This window comes from Salvia hispanica, chromosome 6 (assembly GCF_023119035.1).
Source record: "Salvia hispanica cultivar TCC Black 2014 chromosome 6, UniMelb_Shisp_WGS_1.0, whole genome shotgun sequence".
In the NCBI taxonomy this organism is placed as follows: Eukaryota; Viridiplantae; Streptophyta; class Magnoliopsida; order Lamiales; family Lamiaceae; genus Salvia; species Salvia hispanica.
The window spans coordinates 48150929-48174755 of NC_062970.1; the positions used below are offsets into that span (position 1 = coordinate 48150929).

At 35.4% G+C, this 23827-nt stretch overlaps 3 protein-coding genes and 1 pseudogene across 3 annotated transcripts; 3 read left to right on the plus strand and 1 right to left on the minus strand.

The window, feature by feature from the left end:
* Positions 1-464: 464 nt before the first annotated feature.
* On the minus strand, positions 465-6131 carry LOC125196821 (ATP-dependent helicase rhp16-like). The gene is made up of 15 exons (XM_048095461.1): positions 6051-6131; positions 5875-5943; positions 4508-5451; positions 3890-4012; positions 3736-3815; positions 3389-3449; positions 3158-3307; positions 2990-3075; positions 2803-2878; positions 2157-2360; positions 1866-1970; positions 1624-1776; positions 1397-1485; positions 1228-1311; positions 465-1083 (listed from the first exon to the last, which is right to left on the minus strand). The coding sequence occupies exons 1-15, from the start codon at positions 6091-6093 to the stop codon at positions 1011-1013; spliced, it is 2340 nt and encodes a 779-aa protein (XP_047951418.1). The 5' UTR covers positions 6094-6131; the 3' UTR covers positions 465-1010.
* A 3225-nt stretch (positions 6132-9356) lies between these two features.
* On the plus strand, positions 9357-14472 carry LOC125195628. The gene is made up of 7 exons (XM_048093760.1): positions 9357-9983; positions 10046-10696; positions 10790-10887; positions 13506-13586; positions 13658-13756; positions 14179-14353; positions 14464-14472. Exons 1-7 carry the CDS (start codon positions 9357-9359, stop codon positions 14470-14472), a joined length of 1740 nt encoding a protein of 579 aa, XP_047949717.1.
* Positions 14473-14561: 89 nt separating this feature from the next.
* LOC125195629 lies at positions 14562-19457 on the plus strand (annotated as a pseudogene).
* Positions 19458-21260: 1803 nt separating this feature from the next.
* LOC125195630 lies at positions 21261-22811 on the plus strand. The gene is made up of 3 exons (XM_048093761.1): positions 21261-21887; positions 21977-22633; positions 22713-22811. Exons 1-3 carry the CDS (start codon positions 21261-21263, stop codon positions 22809-22811), a joined length of 1383 nt encoding a protein of 460 aa, XP_047949718.1.
* The last annotated feature ends 1016 nt before the right edge of the window (positions 22812-23827 follow it).

The window sequence follows — 23827 nt, forward strand, 5'->3', positions numbered from 1 at the left end:
GTCGCCATAATTTAAGCCTATGATCGTGCACTCACCGAATTTGCATGAATCACAAACATATTAGTATTTTTATATTATCTAAATTTTATTTCAAATTTCCACAATATTAAATTCTCGATGCGATAAATTAGTGAAAGTACTCACACGATTAGCATTTTCATTAAATTTAGGACTCGATGTTCCTCACATTATTTTTTACAAACGCAATCTTTTTACCAACACTTACCGTAATCCATGTTTATTTATCAATTACTACTACTCTAGTAAACCTGTTAATTTTCAATTAAAATATTTATTAATATTATCTGTGATATTTCTAAAATTAAAATTTAAAAAAAATTATAGCTTACATGACTGAAATAAATTAAAATTACATAATAATCTCTAATTTACATTTTGCAACAACAAAATCAAATGCTATGAATTTTATGATAACTACATTAACATAGAAATTCAATAAATAATGGACATTTATATTTGTAGTTAAAAATTGCTAGAAAAATAAATGAAAAGAGCCCTCCATCTCTCATCACTCTCCCTCTTCCATCTCCGCCACCGGCCAAACTCGCTACCCGATAGGGTGAAACGTGCGTTGCGTTCGGCCCCAACACTCCACCGCAGTCTCAAAAAGTGATTGTTGCATTGTGGATGCCCTCACACATACAAAATAGAAAGGAAAAAAAAACTAGTCTAAACCACTGAATTTAATTTGTTTCAGTATTTAGGTTTTATATTCATAACCGCAAACAGAATACATTGCATTATATTTAAATTCTAGTTTATTTAGTTGGATAGAAAAAACAGTAAAGTGATCTCATGTCTGTAATAGAGAGGTTTAGGATTCAAATTCCACCATCTGAAACTGTAACACATTCATGCCTATTAACACATTCTTTGCCAAAAGGAGCCAAATTTACCAGACTAGTTTTAGCAGTTTGTTTGTTCATCGAAAGGAAACACTAACCGGTGTCGTGACAAAATTCAAGAATTTTCCCGCAGACTGATGCAGCTTAGGGAGCAAACAGGAATATCAGATCATTTGCTGTTAATCTTTCCAGAGCCAACAACGATCCATCCAGAACACTGCACCAAAGTGACACGAGTTAAGAATATAGGCGGTTGGGTTGGAGAAGATTCAGGACGAATCATCGATATCTATGGTTATCTGCTCCCTTGTTACAGATAATGAAGGTCATAAAGAAAACTTATAAGAGAATATCAACTAACCCATCATCGATTAACAATTCCTTCTGCTCCCGCAACTTTAAAACTCTTTCCTCAATGGTGTTTTCAATAATAAACTTCACAATCCTTGGAACGAAAAAAATGGGGAAAAAATATTAGAACCAACGTAAAATCTACGTGCAGACCATAAACAACAACTCATTTAACATACCGGATTGGTTTGTATTGGCCTATTTGATGAATTCTGTCTTGTACCTGCCGCTCCATGACAGGATTCCACCACGGATCCATAATGAACAACTAATGCCATCAAAATGAAAATCATAAATTAACTTGTGGCCATATATCAGTATCACACACATTTTGTATACATCTCTGTGTTTGAGCTATCAGAGGGCAATAAAGTTCCAATAGGATCGAAGAAAACGAAATTCTTACATGTGAAGCTACTGTGAGATTGAGGGCAACACCCCGTGCTTTTGAACTCATTAAAATCACTCTGCAGCTAGGATCCTCGGTAAAATTTTTCATAGCAGTATCTCTAGCTTCCATGGCCGTTGACCCGTTTAAATGAGCGCAGTTCACTCCAGACTATTCAATAAAGGGAAATAACTATTATGGGTTTTTCCTAAAGAAGCAAATAAGAGTCCAAACTCTTTACAAGTTCAAAACCAACTCACCTTTTGAAGGGCATAGTGTATGAAATCCAGGAAAGGCGAGAACTGACTGAAGACAATTGCCTTGGCAGAACCATCCCTTTCAAACATATTTCGAATTTCTTCCTTCTGTAGTAAATTATACTCGCAACATAGCAGTTGCAAGCGATTAATCAAGAAAATATTTGACCTAAACCAAAAGCTAAACATAGGCACACAAATCTATCTATAACTAAATTAGTCAGGAATAAAAAAGGAAAAAAATGGGATGCTTTTCCATTGAAAGGTTGAGGAGAAATTACAAATTACACATACCAAGGCTTCAATTTTGGTACTTGTCTCAAAATCCTGAACACCCATAATCTGAATTGTATTTAAAATACTTGATGGTCTGAATCCTTTAATGGTCATTTTTGACTTTTGCTTTATCCCATCATTGTTGGTGGTGAATTCAATTGCTTTGCCCTTTCTTTCCATTGAAGCAGGAGAATATTCCAAAAGGTACCGATGATCAAGTGCCTGCATTTTAGTAGGATCAGTTGAAGTTAAAGATCAGCAATGTGAGGCATGGATGGAGTTGGAGGACAATAAAATGATCCATGTTGCCATGTACGTTATTATACGTAAAAATCACAAAAAAAATTATGAAGCTAGAAAACCAAGCATGTTATATTGCATCAGTTTGACAGTATCACATTTTCGTTATTAGTTGTTTTCTACAGGTCTTCTCTAAATTTGGAGTTTTAATAATTATTTGTTGCCTCAGAACTTATTTATAAAAGACAAAATACTTTACTATACTGATTCTAATAATCTTATAACAAACATTTAATCGTAGAACTAAAGTTAGATGTCCAAACCTGCTTGTATTGTTTCTGAAGCCTTGAACAATAAACATTATATGGATACGTTGAACATTAAGTGAACCAAAATCTTAGCATAAGCCTGATCCAACAATAACCTGACGTAGGCGTGTCAGTAGAGTCATTATGTGGATATAGTTATTCATCAACATCAATGTTCCTGCATGGACGTATCTGCCAATAAGACACGAATATGGTATGAGTAAAGTGCCTTCATTTACGTTCTTGGAGGGGTTACACTTTTAACAATTAACAGATAACTCCAAATGAACTCAGATGGCATACTTATTAAATTGTTCTTGAGTTTCATTGTAGAGTGCTGTATAATAGTCTTTTTCATCAGCATCGAGTGAATATTTTTTCAAGGTAACCTGAATCAAAGCAGACTTAGAATATATGCCAATGCTGAAAAATTCAACAATTAATTCATATTTTTTAACTTAAAAAACATACAATTCTAGAAGGTAGTACAAGATCAGCTGCTCTGCCCTCTTTTGTGCGCCTTAACATTATGCTTTTCAAGATTTTGTGCTTTAACAAAATCATAGCACCACTATTGGCCACCGGATCACCACGACGATTTTGTATCGGCTTAGAAACATACTAAAATAGGAAAACATTGCTGGTCAATATGATATGTCTAAATACAAAAATATTAGGAAAAAGATATTTATCTATGCTCACTCTCTTCCACCAGCAGAAGTGCCGAGCATTTTTATGCCCACATCCAGTGCATTCTGCAGAACTGTAACACATAAAAGGTTCAGATATGTAAAGAAAACTATAAGATACAGAGAAATGCAAAGAACATAAAGAGAAGAAACATAAATATTCTAAGGATATGGTCAAATTGCAATCAAGACACGAAACAAATATTCCCATCCCATGTTTGTTTGTTTGGGTCTCTTGTACTTTCTCTCTCACCCCAGACCAGACCAGACCAGTGAGGAAGAGAAGACAGAAAAAGAAAAGTAATTGACAAAGAGATATGCCTTAAACTCAAAGGCATTACCAAAATCCTCAAGCTATACCTGCGATCAAGCGTATTGCAATTGCAATCGCAATCCTTGCAGCAATAATACGAGAAAGGAACTATCTGGAGAAAGCGAATCTGAAAAGAATTTTAAATCTGTTAGTATTGTGCAGTAAGTTTGAAGGTACCACTCTTCAACAACCATAACTTACAATGTAGTAGAGCTCGTCCACATGATTCTCTAGGGGAGTACCACTTAAAGCCCATTTATATCTAGATTTTAGAGCTAGGACAGCTCTTTTCATAGTACCATATCTTGCTTTGATACAATGAGCCTGTGGCAGAAAAATTAGTTAGCCCACAAGGAGGTAATAATGGAACACTTTTGATGAAATAAGAAAAGTCCTGAGAATTACAAATAGCAGAAAGATACAGATACAGTTACAAGAAATACCTGATTCAACAATTCATTGTTATTAATTGGATGTGATTAGTTTGAGCCCTTGTTTTACAAAATTAGCAGGTAGATATGCTAAATGTTTCTCTTATACAAACCTAGTCACACCGCTGGTTCACAAAATTATATTGATGAATTAATAAATCTCTTACAACACAATGCTCAGGTAATCTGTTACATGCCAAAAAGAGAGGCATAAATATCCACCATCCCAGCCAAACAAGAATAACAAAGGAACTTTATGACCCAACTTTGACACTCACAGTCTCACTAGCATAATCATCAGTCTACCAAAGAAAACAATCACATTACTCCAAACAAAAGTAAAGTAGCTAGATTCATACAATGGTTAAAACTTAAATGTCAGGTTTACCTCATCCAATACAATACGTTCCCAAACCAAACAATGCAAAATATGCTTTCCCTCGGATGAGGTTCGGCCAGTCGCATCTGAACTCTCAATTGAATTGTCATTTTCCACTTCCTTGCGACCACTGACATTTTTTCTATGAACCTCAGTATTCGGCTTAGCAGCCCAAGGCCATTTACAAGATCTCAAGTGACCTTTCAACTTATCCACATATAAGATTTTTCCACAACCCCAGCATTCTTCTTTAGGAGTCATCACATAATTTCTATATTCCTTCTCAACAACTCCATATGTCGTTATAACAAAATCATAATCCGAAAGCTGATAAAAAAATTTTCCTCCGTCGGCCCCATGATAGACAAAAACTTTGGTGCTTCCTTTTGAAGTGAACCAATCTATCTCTCTAGCCCACGGCTTGACAGCAACATCGGGACATATAACAAGTGTACCCTTTATTTTCGATGATTCCCTTGGTGAACTTCCTGTCGAGATACTTCTTTTGAGAAGAACGAGCGCTATTGCCTGGAGAGTCTTGCCCATTCCCATCTCGTCGGCAAGGATGCCACCTTGGGCAGAAGATTCCTCTTGCTTCAAAGCCCAAGCTAACCACTCCTTCTGATATCTTAGCAGTGGAATTATCAAGTCATCTGAAGGCTTGACAGTTTCCATCAGTATCTCATTCTGATTCACCTGGTCGAAATCTCTTTGGTAGTTCTCTTCAATCCATCTATTATTTTCTTGTTCTATTTTTTTCCACAATAACATTGGCCTATGTTTTTTCTCCCTACCCTTCTGTTTCCCACCAGATTCCTCAGCTATGTCACCAGCAATCTCAGTATCTGCATCCCGACTCTCTTCCTCCTCAGCTTTTTTACTACTCTGACTTCCCCTTTTTGCATAGGACTCAGTTTTCCTTCTCTTCGGGACACCATCAGAATCACTAGTACCTAAACTCAAGATGAAAAGTGAGTGATGGCTCAACATATGTGGTTGGGGTGAAGGGCAACAGAGTGATTGTATACTAACGAAATTGAATTTCACCTAGACGATTAATAGCACAGTTAGATGTATGGAAACAGGTAATTACCATTCGTAAACCACATTTAGCCGAATTTAAGTCTATCGATCCTACACACCTATTGTTTCCTAAAACATGATTGATAATATCGTTTAAGTCTAAGGTTTTCTCATGTCTTGCCCCAATATTTTCAGAAATACAGCTACCTTCATGGTGATAGACTTCCAAGCAGCTCACCACAAATAAAATATCCAATTCCACAATGAATTAACAAAAAACCCCCAAAACAGCCATCCTTCATCATTTCAAACACCCAATTGTAGCTCAAAATCACACACGGTCAATTACTAACCTTCACCACTCGGCGGCGCTTCTTCATCTTCCGAATCAGAACTCTCTCTGTAGTTGATCTTCTCTTTCCCTGCAGAAATTTCACTTCCCAAAGTCGATAAACAGCAACAAACACTACATTTCCAAAAGCAGAAATTGAACCTAAAAATCGGAAACCGACAAGAAAAGGAAAATTACCCTTGGAAGAAGAAGCGCCATCGCCGTGAGAGCGGAGCTTCATTATGTAATTGGAAAATCAAAGTAGTGAACGAATCAGAAGAAAAAAAAATTAGGGTTTGAACTTTGAACGATTTAGCTTCTTGTTTGAGTGTTACCTGTGAAATTTCGCGGCGGGAAAATGCTGTTATAAACGGTTTGAAGGAGGAGAAAAAGCTTGGAATCGTGAATGTTGATGTATCAGATTACGATTTTACCCTTTTCAGATTTTGTATTTAGAGCATCCAAATATACCTGTCATGTCACTAGGACAATAGTGGACAAGCACTAGGACTAACACTAAGACTAGCCAACAAACAAAATCACAAATTTAGAAATATGAAATTAAAATTTTGATACTAATACGGAGAAATACAACCATTTTATATAAATTAAAAGAAACATACATAATTTAAAAAAAAATACATTAATAAAAACAATCGAATAAACTGCTAGTTCGTCGGGAGCCCACAATAGCGGACTAGCGCACGGACTAGTGCCAATTCCGACGGACGACCTCTCGTCCGTCTGGCTAGTCCGTCTGCCGCTCGTCGGTCACAATAGTGGACTAGCGCACGGACTAGCGGCTAGTCCACTATTGTGGATGCTCTTATAGTGCAAAAAGAAATGATGACATATAATAAGTCCACGAAAATAGGCTTATTTTAACATTTTGAGATATCCAAAAAAATAGCCTCATTTCTAAAAATCAAAAGTTTCTCTCTTCTACAATATCTATTTTTTTCTAGTCTCTCATACTTTATTTACTTATTCTTCTTTCTCTCTTATTTTACTTTATTTTTCTTCTTTCCTCTTATTTTATTAACTTTTCATAAAAATCTCCTGTTGTTAATAAATAAGACTATTTTTTATGATAGAGGGGTAATAGAATTGTGGCAGCATATAGTAAAAATAAGTTTGAATATAAATATATTCATTTATATAATAATGAAATAAAACATATAAAAAAAGTTGTAATATCATAACAAGGATCACAAAATATAATAAATATACTATATGTCAATGAAATAATTAAAATATCCTTGTATCCAATATAACTTCGACTACTTGTTGATGTCAGACGACCATCGTTTGCATATTATCGAGCAAACAACGTGTTCAACAGAGAAGGCCAATCGACCCAAACGAGGGCTTTGCTGGTACTGCGACGAGCGGTACGGGTTCCGAATCACGTGTGCAAGAGGAAATTTTAGGCTCATATGAAGGTGGAAGAAGAGGACGAAGAAGAAAAGGAGTTCATTCCCGAGCAAGTTGAAGATATATCCCATATTTACGCACTAGAAGGAAGGCAACGCTCGGACGCATTTGAACTAATGGGGCATGGTTAGGAAAGCAGATAGGTGAAGATATCAGCGCCTAGTAGGAAAGTGATACGATCCTATATCATAGGATATTCCAATTATTTAGTTTCCTATTTATTCACCATATCTTTTCCAGTTATATTTAGATATTTGTTTCTTATTAAATGAGTTAGGTTAGTAGTATGTTATTATTATAAATAGGAGAGATTATATCATTGTATTGTATGGGGAAATCAATTAATCAATGAAATACTTTTCCTAAACTTGTCTTGAGCAACAAGAATATTATCTTTCGTTTCATAGTTGTTGTTCGTCGGAGAACGTCCGAAAATCAGCAATTCGTGGTCTATCTTTCGAGAACGTCGAAGGTTCGATCACCTTATCCCTCTTAGAAGTTAGTTAACCGGCCTCGTTACGGAGCACGTGTGTAACAGAAAGCTCATCTACTTAGGCCATACTCGGCCTGATATTGTGTAGTATCGCTCTGAGAAGTTAGTTAACCGGCCTCGTTACGGAGCACGTCTGTAACAGAAAGCTCATCTACTTAGCCCATACTCGGCCTGATATTGTGTAGTATCTCTCTGAGAAGTTAGTTAGCCGGCCTCGTTACGGAGCACGTCTGTAACAAAAAGCTCATCTACTTAGCCCATACGCGGCCTGATATCGTCTACACAGTAAAAGTAGTAGTGGACCACTTGGAAGTTGTGCTGAGGATTGTCGGATATCTTAAAGGAACTGCGGGGCATGGAGGGGGTAGAGCTAGGAATTGATGAGGGCAAAAATATATTAGAAAGAAATTTTGAAGTAATGAGAAGGAGCCATTTAAGAGAAAATTATAAACAAATTAAATTTGCAAATTTGAAAAATAATAGGATTGATATCATTTTTGAGGAGGGGCAAATGCCCACCAAGATACAATGTAGATCTGACCCATACATGGGGTTACACATTTGCCAACTAGGCAGGTAATGGAGTGGACAGAAGGTCAACTATGGATACTTCACCTTTGTTGATGGAAATCTAGTAACATGAGGGAGCAAAAAGCTAAAGGTGGTGGCATCATCAAGTGTTGAGGTTGAATTAAGAGTGATAAAAGTGACCTAACCGAAATTCTGTGGTTGAGAAATTGATGACCGAAATAAGGCTACCCACTGAAAAGTGTTAGTTATTATGTGACAACAAGGCGGCCATAAGCGTCTCTAAAAATCCGGTCAAGCATAACAGAACTAAACATGTGGAGGTCGACTGACATTTCATCAAAGAGACAATTGGGAATGGAGCGGTTGAGTTCTCATTTGTCCGATCTGAAGATCAACTGACAGAAATTCTCAACAAAGTAGTCATCTCGAGAAGTCTCGCAAGCAGTGGCGAAGCTAGGGTGGGGCCAGGGGGCTGTTGGGCCCCTCACCCTTTCGAACTTTACCCTATATATGTATGAATCATTTAACAAAGTTCGTAGTGGTGCAATTGGTATGGACGGTGTACTTGTAAGTTGTAACGGAGTGATCTTAGGTCCGAAATGATATGTTGTTTATTACTCCGTACTATTAAAAATCTAGAATAGAAAATAACTCTTTTATTTCATAAATAAATATATAATATTAGCAAAATTAATTTTAATACTCTTTATTATAAAAATATATATTCTTTAATTATATCGATGTTGATGTCGTCATTGTATCTCTATTTTTATTACCATCCTCTAATTATCTCATTATACATCTCTCGCGTACATCTCTCGATCGTTGATACCTCTTAACATAGATGTTTTTAGAAGAATTAACAGTCAATAACCGATATTGTTCTTATTAAGATAATTATGATTATGATCATAATCCCTTCAATTGTATACAACCAATCATTTCTCAAGAAATCAGTAATTTTCTTCTTCTTCTTATTATTATTATTATTTTAATTTTGCTATTTACAATCTAAAAGATTATTGCATATGTAGAGTCACTCAAAAATGTCTGATGCTGAAGAAGTAAAGATCTCAATGAAAGTGATGATAAATAAGGAGAAAACTGAGGTGCTATTTGCCGAATGCAATGGAGATTTTGTAGATATTTTGTTAAGCTTTTTGACATTGCCATTAGGAAGAATCGTGAATGTTTTGGAGAAACACTATGGAGCAAAAGAGACACCTGTTATAGGATGCATAAACAATCTATACAACACCATTGCGAATCTTGATAGATCCCATTTTTGGACAAAGGGTACCAAGAATATTCTGCTTAATCCAACTTCATCATTCGACGAGGACTGTGGAGGACTAAAGCTTAATATTAGTGATTACCAGCCAGAGTATTTATTGTGTATGAGATGCTCTAAACTTAGATTCATCAGCGTAAGCGCCAATCAATATGCTTTTTGCAAATGTGGAATTGTTATAAAAACATATGATCATAAACCGAAGCTATCTCAAGCTGATCGTAGCAGTGGAGTATTTGCCATAAATACAACAACTTTCATCGTAACCGATGATTTGCAGATAGTGCCCGATGAAAAAGGGGTTGTGCAAACAGTTAGCCTTCTTAACATCGCAGGAACAAAAGGTGCGGAGTTAGTGGATGTGACTTTTGGGCTCAATGAGGTTAGTTTTGATCTTCCATTTGACAACTTTGTGTTCACTTGTTGATATATTCTTCTTGTTAGATCATGAATTTGCTCAGGGCATCGATGATTTCTGAGACACCGTTGTCAGATGTCTTACTGAGTACAACAAGACATATGAGAGAATCCGAGTTTGAGACTACATTAACTCGCATTGAAAAGGAAGAAAATCCAGGCTCCAAGAAGATGATATTGAAGGTCACGTTACAAAAATCGACAAATAGGGTCTTGTTTGCTCAAGCAACGAAAGAATTCATCGAATTCCTATTTAGTTTGCTCGTCATCCCACTTGGAGGAGTGGAGTGGCTTCTGGCAAGCAAGTCTTCTATCAAAAGTATTGACAACTTGTACAAGAGCATCTCCAATTTCATAGATGACAAGCATTTCAAGTCTCCGGAGGCTAAAAACAGGCTGATCAAACCCAAGATACCTCATGTTTATATATCCAAAAACCATATTCTACCTCTCGATGAGGAAATCTTACCTTATCACTATCAAGACGGCTCTATGTTTTCTCGTATTGCTTTTCCTCAAGGCCACGGAAATTATATCATTGGATCAAGAACATATCAGGTGATGGATGATTTAACTGTGATGCCTTTCTGCATTTCCTCAATCCTTTGCAGTCTCAATGAGCAGATGATTTCATTAGCTGATTTGAAGGAAGTGGAGATAGAAATTGGCTTGGAAGAGGTAAATTCACTTGGCTTCTTGTTTCATTCATCAATAGAGTGATATGACTATAATTATAAGTATTTATGATTTGAAACAAAATTCTCTATGCAGGCTTTAAGCATATTGAAAGCTTCTCTAACATCGAATTCTGCTTTGACCAATGGTCTACTTAATCGAATATCAAGTAAACAACCAATTTGGATTCCCTGGTATGAAATTCATTTCTCCTTTTTAGTAGTTTGAATCGTGATTTTGTCTACATTTGCGTTATTAGATTTAAACTTATCCTTGTCTACATAAAGCTATTTGAGCCTCTCCTCAAAATTTTGCATGTATTGCATTTTTGTTTTTCAATCATATCCCTTCTCAAATCTTCAAAATATCCTTGCAATATATTCTTTCTCATACCAAGTTGAATTCGTGGCTCCCTTTTTCTTGTTTTTAGTAGTTTACGTGTTTTAACGCAGTAATAATACTCAAGGGTGTATAATTTGATAAATGTGTTCGACAAGATATATATAATCTAAACGGGGTGTTTGGTTTGATAGATAGGACTGCATCATGCAACTAAAAATTCGATTAAATTAAATTAATATTTTGATTTGATTATAATTTCTCCAATTTATTAATCCTCTCAAGTTCCATAAAATACTAAATTTCATTCAAATTCATAGTTTTCTATATATATGCATAGGCAAATCTAAATGTTGAACTGTTAAATTTTTATTATCTCCGTCCCCCAAAATTTGCTACACTTTGACCCGACACGGGTTTTAAAAAATGTAATGGAAAGTGAGTTGAAAAAGTTGGTGGGATGTGGGTCCTACTTTTAAAGTAATAGTTTTATAATAAAATGTGAGTAGGAATGAGTTAGTAGAATATGGGGTCCACTACCAAAAATGGTAAAAGTGAAGTGTATCAAATTTTTAGGGACGGACCGAAATAGTAAACTGTATCAAATTTTCAGGGACGGAGGTAGTATGTTTTAACCAACATAGTTTCAAATTTTCGTGAGATTGAGTTCGATCCTTATCCACATGAGATACTTTAAAAAATTACTCCCTCAGTCCGTCATTAAATGTTCCACTTTTCCTTTTTCGTCTATCTGCCAATAAATATTTCGTTTCACTTTTACTATATTTGGAAAGTGGACCCTATATTCCACTAACTCATTCTACTCACATTTTATTATAAAATCAATATATGAAAATAGGTCTCATCTTCCACTAACTTTCTACCCACTTTTCTATATAAAAGTCAAACAATTTCTTAAGACCCGGTCAAATATGATACATTTAAGGAGGCAGTATTTACTCCCTCCTCCCTCCATTCCCTAATAATTGTTCTATTTATCATTTTTGTCCGTTCATTAATAACAGTATTTCATTTTCGACAATTAACCTCATATTCACCAACTTTATTTGTATAAAATTTGAACTCACATTCTATTAACTATTTCCGTCTACTTTTCACTATATTTCTTAAAGTTTGTGTCCAATCAACGAGGCCTTATATTAGTGGACGGAAGAAGTATACATAATATATACTTTATATTTTGTTATCAAGCTTTTTTTTATGTTACTACTCATATGTTTTACATTTCGTTGGTACATTAATTATATTTATCTCCACTTTTTATTGTTCTATATGCTTCCACAATTCTACAATTTTCTATGTTATCATTTAAAAAATCATTTTATTATTTTGGGTTGTCCATGATTTACGGATGCCACATTCCACTAATTATTACACTCACAATCTATTGCTACTATTACTATAGAACTAATATTCCCTCCATTTCAAGATAGTTGAAGGAATTCTTTTGGGCATGAGATTTAAAAAATTGATGTCTTAAAGGTTAAAGTGGAGAAAGTAAAATAAAAGAAAGAATAAAGTTAGAGAAACGAAGAGAGAGTAACGAATCCAAAAAAAGAAATAAATTAATTGCCTTGGGACAATCAAAAAAAAATACAACATAACTACATTGAGGGAGTATAAAAAATGAGTCTCATATTCCACTTATTTTTTTTCATAGAGTATACAATTTCTTAAAAATAGCAAGAGATCAAAATGACTCTTTAAATGGTAAAATTAAATGGTAAAATGAGATAGTATATATTTAATCATTTTACTTGATTTTGCAATATTAATACAAAATCTGAAAAGGCTGAAATCGTAATTTGTCAAGAATCACGATCCTTTTAAAGCAGCCTCCGGCGCGAAATTTCTGAGTTAACAATCAAACAAGCAGCTAAATCGTTTAAACCCTATTTTGTGATTTGTTCATTACTTTGATTTTCCAATTGCTTAATGAGACCTACGCACGATCCACAGCGTAATCGACACAACAACTCCACAATCCACACCATAACACCACCAATCAATGCCAAATCAACAAGATCAACACCACAATTTATACAAAAACAGAGAACTCAAGTAATCAACTAATAACACCAATTGCAGAATGTAATACGGATGATTTGATAGATTCAGATGATCAAATAAGAACAAAGGAATTGAACGATAATGAAATGTGAACTAAGCTAAGATAGAAGTGCTTCGGATCCACGATCCTCAGCCCGAGCTCAACGGAGAATCACCGGATCACCGGATTCTCACGATGACCCTAGCTCGCAAGCTAACACACATTTTTCATGAATGAATAACAACTGCCCTTTGCCTTCTATTTATAGCTGCACTATCTCACTGAGTCAGCACAATTCTGCCAGCTCATACTAGAAGATTATACTCACTTGTCGACGTAGCTTATTCCTCTCCACCTCAGCTTAGCTTGCTCATTGCATATGATAATTTGTGCTTGCAACAGCTCCGCTCTCACGGAGATGGCGCTTCTTCTTCTAAAGATAATTTTCCTTTTCTTGTCGGTTTCTGATTTTAAGCCTTTAAGGTTCAATTTCTGCTAATGGAGATGTAGTGTTTATTGCTGTTTACCGACTTTGAGAAGTGAAATTTCTGCAGAGAAAGAGAAGAGAAATGTAGTGGAAAGAGAAGATCAACTACACAGAAAGTTCTGATTCGGAAGATGATGAAGTGGCGCAGAGTGATGTTTCAGCCAAGGTTGGTTGTTCGGAATGATTATTGATGGCTGTTCTGGGAGTGTTTTGTTAATGCATTGTGAAATTGGATATATATTTTGTAAATTTAATTTGTGGTGAGCTGTTTGGAAGTCTCTCACCATGAAGGTAGTGGTATTTCTAAAAATATTGAGGCGTGAAAAATCGATATAGATTTAGGAAAACCTTAGACTTAAATGAGTATCAATCATGTTTTATGAAACAATAGGTGTGTAGGCTCGATAGACTTAAACTCGGCTAAATATGGTTTACGAATGGCTATTCCCTACTTCCATACATCTACCATTCCATTAATCGTCTAGGTGAAACTCAATTTTGTTAGTATACATTCACTCTTTAGCCCTTTACGCCCAACCACATTTGTTAGAGGCATCACTCACTTTTCATCTTGAGTTTGGATACTAGTGATTCTGATGGTGTCCCGAAGAGGAGGAAAACTGAGTCCTATGCAAAAAGGGGAAGCCGGAGTAGTAAAAAAGCTGAGGAGGAAGAGAGTGAGGATGCAGATACTGAGATTATGGCAGGAATTTTAGTTGACTTTGCTGGTGACATAGCTGAGGAATCTGGTTGGAAACAGAAGGTAGGAAGAAAAAACATAGGCCAGTCTAATTTGTGGCAAAAATTAGAACAAGAAAAATAGATTTCGACCAGTTAATCAGAATGAAATACTGATAACTTTTGATCCTTCAGATGACTTGATAATTCCACTGCTAAGATTACAGGGGTGGCTAGCTTGGGCTTTGGGGCAAGAGGAATCTTCTGCCTGAGGTGGCATCCTTGCCGATGAGATGGGAATGGGAGAGACTCTCCAGGAAATAGTGCTCATTCTTTTCAAAAGAAGTATCTCAACAGGAAGTTCTTCAAGGTGAATAACCACAAATAAAGGGTACACTTGTTATGCGTCCCGTTGTCGCTGTCAAGCAGTTGGTTAGAGTGATTGTTCGGTTCACTTCAAAAGGAAGCACCAAAGTTTTTGTCTATCTTGGTCCCGGCCGAGAAACAAAATCTTGGTCAGCATCAGCTTTTGGATTATGATTTTGTTATTATGACATATGGAGTTGGTGAGACGGAATATAGAAATTATGTGATGACTCCTAAAGAAGAATGTCAGCGTTGTTCTTTCATGTGCGTAAGTTAAAAGGTCACTTGAGATGTTGCTATTGGCCTCGAATTGTTAAGCCGAATGCTGAGGTTCATAGATAAATATTAGTGGTCACAAGGAAGTGGAAAATGACAATTCTATTGAGATTTCAGATGCGACTGGCCAAACTTCATCCGAGGGAAAGCATATTTTGCATAACGTATTGTATTGGATGAGGTAACCCTGATATGTAACCATTGTATGAATCTAGCTACTTAACTTTTGTTTGGAATAAAGCATTTGTTTTCTTTGGAAGACTGATGATTATGAGAGTCAAAGTTGGGTCATAAAGTTCCTTCGTTATGCTTGTTTGCGGACGGTGGGTATTTATGCCCCTCTTTTTTGCATGTAACAGATTACTTATGCATTGTGTTGGAAGAGATTCATTAATTCATCAATATAATTTTGTGAACCAGCGGTCTGACTAGGTTTGTATAAGAGAAATATACATTTAGCATATGTACCCGCTAATTTTGTAAAACAAGGGCTCAAACTAATCACATCCAATGAATAACAATGAATTGTTGAATCAGGTATTTATTGTCACTGTATCTGTATGATTCTGCTATTTGTAATTCTCTCTCCCTTGCCAACAGATTGGACTTTGTTTCTTTCATCAAAAGTGTTCCATTGTTACCTCCTTGTGGACGAGCTCTACTACATTGTAAGTTATGGTTGTTGAAGAGTGGTACCTTCAAACTTACTGCACAATACTAATAGGTTTGAAATTCCTTTCAGATTCTCTTTGTCCAGATAGTTCCTTTCTCATATCATTGCTGCAGGGATTGCAATTGCAATACGCTTGATCACAGGTACAGCTTGAGTTTAAGGCATATCTCTTTGTCAATTACTTTTCTTCTTCTGTCTTCTCTTCCTCACTGGTCTGGTCTGTGTGAGAGAGAACGTACAAGAAACCCAAACAAGCAAACATGGGACTGGGATATTTGTTTAGTCTCAATATGGGATGTATATCAGATCAGACTTGCAATACTTAATTGCAATTTGACCATAATTTTTATTTATATCCCTAGATTAATTATGTTTTTCCCTTTCTGTTCCTTGCTTAAGAGTAATTTTGTGATCCAGTGCAATGCATGTCTTTGTATCCTATTGTGTTCTGATGTTACTATAACTATAGTGTAATATCTATTGTGTCTAGCTGTTTAAATATCTGAACCTTTTATGTGTTACAGTTCTGCAGAATGCCCAGGATGTGAGCATAAAGATGCTCGACACTTCTGCTGGTGGACGAGAGTGAGCATAGATAAATATATTTTTCCTGACATTTTTGTATTTAGACATATCATATTGACCAGCAATATTTTCATTATTTTAGTATATTTCCAAGCCGATACTATATCGTCGTGGTAATACGGTGGTCAGTAGAGGTGCTATGATTTTGTTAAAGCACAAAATCTTGAAAAGTGTAATGTTAAGGCAGACAAAAGAGGGCAGAGCAGCTGATCTTGTACTACCTTATAGAATTGTATGTTTTTTATGTTAAACAATCAGAATTTATTGTTGAATTGTTCAGCATTGTCATATATTGTAAGTCTGCTTTAATTCAGGTTACCTTGAAAACATATTCACTCGATGCTGATGAAGAAGACTATTACACAGCACTCTACGATGAAACTCAAGTAGAGTTTAATAAGTATGCCATCTGAATTCACCATCTATCATTTCGAGTTTATCTGTCAATTGTAAAAAGTTTACCCCCTCCAAGAACGCAAATGAAGGCACTTTACAAATACAATATTTGTGTCTTATTGGCAGATACGTCCATGCAGGAACATATTGGCTCTACTGACACGTCTATGACAGGTTATTGTTGGATCAGCCTTATGCTAAGATTTTGGTTCATTTAATGTTCAACATATTCATATAATGTTTATATATTGTTCAAGTTTCAGAAACAATATAAGCAGGATTGGACATCTAACTTTAGCATGTCATGAATTTCTATAATCAAATGTTTGTAATCAGCTTATCAGAATTAGTATACTGAAGTATTTTTTCATGTATAGATTAGCTATGAGGCAACAAATAATGATTTAAACTCCAAATTTGGACAAGACCTGTCTAAAACAACAAATAAAGAAAGTGGGATATGATCAAACTGATGCAGTATAACCCAACACATGCTTGGGTTTCTAGTTGCAAGCAAAATTCTGTGTTTATTACGTATAACAAAGTACATTGCAACATGGATCATTTTATTGCTCCCAAACTCCGTCCATACCTCACTTTTCTGATCATTAACTTTAACTAATCCTACTAAAATGCAGGCACTTGATCATCCGTATCTTGTGGATTTTTCTCCTGCTTCAATGGACAGAAAGGGCAAAGCAGTTGAATTCACCACCAACAATGATGGGAAAAAGCAAAAGTAAAAAACAACCATTAAAGGATTCAGACCATTGAGTATTTTGAATAATACAATTCAGCTTAAGGATGTTCAGGATTTTCTGACGAGTACCAAAATTGAAGCCTTGGTATGTGCGATTTTGTAATTTCTCCTCAACCCTTCAATGGAAAAAAGGAAATATGATAATTTGATTTCTGCAATAAAAATAATAACTCATGCATCCCATCTTTCTTTCTTTCTCTTTTTTTTTTTCTGATCAATTTATTGATAGATAGATTTGTGTGCCTATGTTTAGCTTTGGTTTAGGTAAAATATTTTCGTGATTAATCTGTTGCAACTGCTTCGTTGTGAGTATAATTTACTACAGAGGGAAGAAATTCGATTTATGGTTGAAAGGGATGGTTCTACCAAGGCAATTGTCTTCAGTCAGTTCTTGCCTTTCCTGGATCTCATACACTATGCCCTTCAAAATGTGAATTGGTTTAAAACTTGTAAAGTGTTTGGTATTTTATTTGTTTGTTTATTACTTTATTTAAAGGAAAAACACATAATAGTTATTTTCCTTTTTGTGAATAGTCTGGAGTGAACTTTGTGCTCCTTTAGATGGATCCATGGCTATGAAAGTTAGAGATACTGCTATAAAAAAATTTACCGAGGATCCTAGCTGAAGAGTGATTTTAATGAGCTTAAAAGCAGGGGGTGTTGCCCTCAATCTCACAGTAGCTTCACATGTAAGAATTTCATTTTCTTCGATCCTATTGGAACTTTATTGCCCTCTGATATCTTAAACACACAGCTTCAGTCAGTTCTTGCCTTTCCTGAATTGTATTCATATAGATACTGATATATGGCCACAAGTTAATTAATGATTTTCATTTCGATGGCATTAGGTTTCCATTATGGATCCATGGTGGAATCCTGCCATGGAGTGGCATGCGCAAGACAAAATTCATCGAATATGCCAATGTAAACCAATCTGGTATGTTAAATGAGTTGTTGTTTAAGGTCTGCACGTAGATTTTACGTTGGTTCTGATCTTTCGTTCCCATTTTTTCTTTCTAAGGATTGTGAAGTTTATTATTGAAAACACCATTGAGGAAAGAGTTTTCAAGTTGCAGGAGCAGAAGGAATCATTAGTCGATGGGTTAGTTGATATTCTCTTATAAGTTTTGTTTATGACCTTTATTATCTGTAACAAGGGAGCAGAAAATAACCATATAACCATAGATACCGATGATTCGTCTAGAACCTTCTCCAACTCGACCGCCTATATTCTTAACTCGTGTCACTTTGATGCCGTGTTCTGGATGAATCGTCAGAGGCTCAGGATAAATTAACAACAGATGATCTGGTATACCAGTTTGATCCCTAAGCTACATCAGTCTGCTGGGAAATTCTAGATTTTTGTCGCAACAATCGGTTAGTGTTTCCTTTCGATGAGCAAACAAACTGCTAAAACTAGTCAGGTAGTTGTGGCTCCTTTTGGCAAAGAATGTGTTAAAGGCATGAATGTGTTACAGTTTTGGTGGTGGAATTCGAATCCTAAGCCTCTCTATTACAGATATAAGATCACACCGTTTGCTTTATTTGATCTGGTTTAATTTCTGTAACTGAGTCAGTATCATGCAATTTATTCTGTTTGCTGTTATGAAAATAGAATAAGTGAATATTAAAATTCGTTAAATTTCAACAGACAGAGCTCTGAATATTGTCCGAGTGAACCGAAACAGTTGAAATTCAGTGGTTTAGTGTAATTTTTTCACTTTTTTCCCTCTATTTTGCATTTGTGAGGGCATCCGCAATGCAACGACCACTTTTTCCAGACTGCAGGGGAGTGTTGGGGCCCAGCCGCAGCGCGCGTTTTGCCCTATCAGGCAGTGAGTGTGGCTGGCGGAGATGGAAGAGGGAGAGTGATGAGAGATGGAGGGCTGAAATACATTTAATCGACTTTGATCGATTAAATCCCAAACTACAACAGGTGAACAGACTGCAAATCTATTCCGGACAAACTTTTCGACACTTGAAAGCTGTTTAGGATCGTCTTGAACTTGATTGACATGCCATCTGGCATTACATTTCATGTAGTCCTTCACATAAGTTGTTTTTTCTCTCGTTTTCTTAATAAAATTATCAAACCTATCGTCTCTCGTTTGTCGAAGCTGCTTATCAGCTTTCTTGAATATTTGAAGTTGTAGTGTGACATAATAGTAGCCGTTGGAATATTAGTCTTCCTATTTTCATTTTTTTCTTGCGTTAATTGCTGAAATAGTGTAGTTAATTAGTTATTGACTTTTAAAAAGTTGCAACTATAAAATTCTGATTTTTGTTGGTTTGTTTGTTGCATATTTAAATAAATGCCGTGATAGAATATTTATGTATACCATTATTTTTTTTGTTGTTCACAAATAGAATAACAATTTTCTTTTGAACATTTATCTTATATTACCCCCGTCCCTGAAAATTTGATACAGTTTACTATTTCGGTCCGTCCCTAAAAATTTGATACACTTTACTTTTACTATTTTTGGTAGTGGACCCCATATTCCACTAAATCATTCCTACTCACATTTTATTATAAAACTAATACTTTAAAAGTAGGACTCACATCCACCAACTTTTTCAACTCACTTTTCATTACATTTCTTAAAACCCGTGTCGGGTCAAAGTGTAGCAAATTTTGGAGGACGGAGGTAGCAGTTGTTATAATTGTATCTCACATCACTCACTATTTACGAAGAGAAAACATTAATTCTCACAGATTTAATATAGTGAGACGCATTCTCCAATTAATAAATAATAGAGTCTCTAATGGTAATTTTTTCCCATTAAATTTACTTATTTTATATATTATACTCTTATAATATATTGGAATTAATTAGAAAACAACCCGGAGCAAATACGTCTAATCAATACTCCCTCCGTCCGCGAATAGACGGATTTTAAGAAATGTTAAGAAAAGTGGGTAGAAAAAAGTTAGTGGAATAAGGGTCTCACTTGTAGTATTAGTTTTAAATGAAATGTGAATTAAATGAATTATTGAAATGTTAGAGCCTATTACTATTTATGGTAAAAGTGAACCGATACTTTTATTCGCGGGCGGACTAAAATGGAAAAAAAAAAAAAAAAAAACGGGATTTCTATTCGCCGGCAAACTGAGGGAGTAATAATAATGCTACAAGGTCATATTTCCCTAGATAAAATAATGGTTTTTGTGAAAATTACCTTATACTATTTCTGATAAAATTATCAAATACGAATACCATATAGTACGAATTTCATCTACTATAAATATTTATAGTTTATAATCTCTATTTAATGAATAACTGAGATAATTGATAAATCCAAGTACGGTGGAGGGAAACTGACAGATTCTGTTTTAATTCCCTCTCCTTCTTGAAAAAAACACACACACACACTACTGCAAAATGGAATAGAATTTCAGAGATCATATTCTCCAGTGTTCTTCACGGCTTCTCCACTTCCAGCTCAAACTGCAAAGACCTCACCCGCCGTCGACTGCCGCGATCCTCCTCATCTACACAGCTTATTTTCCCACATTTTTCAATCTCCAAGAAAAAAAGGAAGTCTCAAGGTGTAAAGCTCTAAACCTAACTTCAAGCATTAGGAATAATTATATGAAATCACCGTTACTGCATTTATTCTGTCCATATTTAAATTGTTTTCTAGTTAAATTGTAGAATTTCAATGGATAACTGTGAAGGCTTAAATTAGGGGAAATATTATGTTGATAATGTGTATTTTTTATCTGAAATGTGTCAAGATATTGTGGATATATTGTTAAATGGAATATTAAAATATTGACGGTTGTTTCTTGATTGACAAATTCTGATGTTAACAAGTGAAATTCTACAGGCCTACTTTAGATAGATGCTTATGATTCTTCATTTAAAGAAGTTGCTTGTTACATTCAAGAAATGTTGCCTTGCTAATAGAGATTCTTGTACTACTAGGTAAAAAATGTCTAATTTTGAAGGAGTGGAGATCTCAATCAAAGTAGTGACAGACAAGGACAAAACAAGGGTTCTATTTGTCGAGGGTGATGGAAATTTTGCGGATATATTACTAAGTTTTTTAGTAATGCCACTAGGAAGAGTCGTCAAAATGCTGGCGAATGACCATGTGAAAGAGAATAGGCCTACCATAGGATGCATAGGCAATATATACAATAGCATGAAGGCTCTTGATTGCTCCTGTTTCTGTTCCAGACGTGTCAAAGAATCTCTGACTGATCCATTGTCTTCTTTCGATGAAGAGTGTGCTGGCCTGAAACTGGACATATGTGATTATCGTCCTTCGTATTACTCTTGTCATTCTATTTGTAGTCTTAGCTTGAGGAAGTTAAGTGTCTACTGGGATGAGCCGGTATGTAAATGCTATAAGAATATGAAGTTGGGGGCAGGTGAAGAGCAAATCCAATCAGATCGTCTTGGTAAAGTATTCACTCTAGACGATGCAACCTTCATCGTAACCGATGATTTGCATATCATGCCCAGTACAGGAACGGTCGCTGAAATGGTCACCATCCTAGGCTTTGGAAAACCAGAAGGCACTGCTAAACAGGATGTGAAATTAAAGCATAAGGATGTGAGTATTGATTTTGCATCCTTACATGTTTCTTCATTAATTGAAAGTCTATTAATTTTTGTTGTTGTTGTTGTTGTTGTTGTTTTCAGTTTGTAGACCTTTACATTGCATCTCTAATTTCAGAGACACCACTGTCTGAAGTGATTCTCAAGAAAACAGGGCAGGAAGTAAAGTTAGGTAAAATTATGCTACGAGCTAAGAATACGGAAAGTGTACCCCAAGAGAGTGACAAAAAACAGATGATATTGAAGATGGTTATTAACAAATCAACAAAGAAGCTTTTGTTTGCGCGAGGGGATAAGGCCATAGTTGATTTATTGTTTAGTTTTCTCCCGATCTCACTTGGAGGGGTGGAGAGATTGCTAGCAGGAAAGCCTTTTATTAAAAGTATCGACCATCTATACAAGAGTGTCCACAATGCTAGAAACAAGAATTACTTCAAAAATTCAGACATCGAAAAGAGACTTAACCGGTCTTCGCTTGCGCATGGATATCTACCCAAAAGCTATGTCCTAAATCTGGATGAAGAAAAGTTGCCTTCTGACATTGAGAAATACTATGTGTATTATCAATTATCTAAAAGTTTCTTCTATGGCCAAGGGAAGTATCTAAGGGGGCCTAAGACTTACATGATTTACGATGATCTCACCATTGAACCCTTCTATATGGCAGACATATTTTGCAATAAAGAGGAGGTTTCACCATGCGATTTGGAGGAATTGAACCTAACGATTGGCCCAGAAGAGGTAAATTCTCTTTACCTTTTGTATCGTTCGTCTACAACTCTATGAATTTTGTATATATGATCACAACATTCTGGTGCAGGCTTTGAATCTATTGCAGGCTGCACTGACTACAAAACATGCTTTGACCTCGGGGATTCTGAATCCCCATCGTGACTTGGATATATCAGTTCATGAATAGGGTCCTCTATCAGCCTGTACTGTTACTGTTACTTGGGGAAATACTTTTGTGTTTTTGGGAGAATATGATGGATTATTGGTATTTCTTGCATTATCTACTGGTGTGTGTGTGGATTGAATATTGATATCTCCTTGCATTTTAAAAGAGAAAAGCTGTTACCTCGTGATTATTACATTGGAAAGTCTGGCAGTAGTTATCTTGTGATTATTTCAATTTTGTGTACCCTTAGTCTAGATTTCCGACTTCATATTTTGCACATGCTGCGCATCACATTATTTGTGCAAGTGACATAGTTATTTTTACTATTATTTTACTATGACGTTTATGAATGGTTAGAAAATAAGAAAGATTTTCATCTTCGGACCATTGAGAAGTGTTTTGATTAATTATTTGTGCAAATCTTTTTATTTTACTAATTACAGTACTATTCCAAATCCAGATAGCGTGTGTGTTAACTGTTAAGTCTGTTCAGTTCATGGAGATATTTGTGACTTAGTCAATTGTGTTATTCACATTCCAGCCACAGGCACACATTCTCAGTAATATTCTTAGTCTAGTACTTTAATTTATTGTTTTTATTGCTTGTCCATGAATAGCTAAATTATAAGAATGTGAGAGATTTGGTATTAGCACTTATGTTTATATAATTTAGTTTAATTATCCATGATTTCATTTACTTTACTTAATTCTATGGGATAATACTTTTGGTTGATTATTCAATGGCATGTGAGGGAATCGAGAGAAGATCCAAATGACATATCGGAATTAACCACACTGTATTTACCATCACAAAAAAAGGTAAATAAAAGTGAGGTTATAATGACCTAATTAATCTATTCGGAGAATGTGAAAATAAGTTAAATATATAAAGAGCCAAAGTCCAATTTTGACTTCAGGCTATATAAAAAATAAGAGTTGAATTAAATCAGTACAAGTGTTGGGCCTAAAGTGATTAAAACAAATAAAATTACTTTTGGGCGTAATGTAATTAAATCAAAAAATTACATTTGGGCGTA

Bases quoted from the DNA above. Each gene is read 5' to 3' on its own strand.
- LOC125196821 (XM_048095461.1), bottom strand. From the start codon at position 6,093: ATGAAGCTCCGCTCTCACGGCGATGGCGCTTCTTCTTCCAAGG. The intron at 4,013-4,507 runs GTAAACCTGACA...TTTCTGCCACAG, and splicing joins AACGTATTGTATTGGATGAG to GCTCATTGTATCAAAGCAAG. The intron at 3,308-3,388 runs GTGAGCATAGAT...TTCCTATTTTAG, and splicing joins ACTTCTGCTGGTGGAAGAGA to TATGTTTCTAAGCCGATACA.
- LOC125195628 (XM_048093760.1), top strand. From the start codon at position 9,357: ATGTCTGATGCTGAAGAAGTAAAGATCTCAATGAAAGTGATGATAAAT. The intron at 10,697-10,789 runs GTAAATTCACTT...TTCTCTATGCAG, and splicing joins TAGAAATTGGCTTGGAAGAG to GCTTTAAGCATATTGAAAGC. The intron at 13,587-13,657 runs GTTCAATTTCTG...AAATTTCTGCAG, and splicing joins TCTGATTTTAAGCCTTTAAG to AGAAAGAGAAGAGAAATGTA.
- LOC125195630 (XM_048093761.1), top strand. From the start codon at position 21,261: ATGTCTAATTTTGAAGGAGTGGAGATCTCAATCAAAGTAGTGACAGAC. The intron at 21,888-21,976 runs GTGAGTATTGAT...TGTTGTTTTCAG, and splicing joins TGAAATTAAAGCATAAGGAT to TTTGTAGACCTTTACATTGC. The intron at 22,634-22,712 runs GTAAATTCTCTT...ATTCTGGTGCAG, and splicing joins TAACGATTGGCCCAGAAGAG to GCTTTGAATCTATTGCAGGC.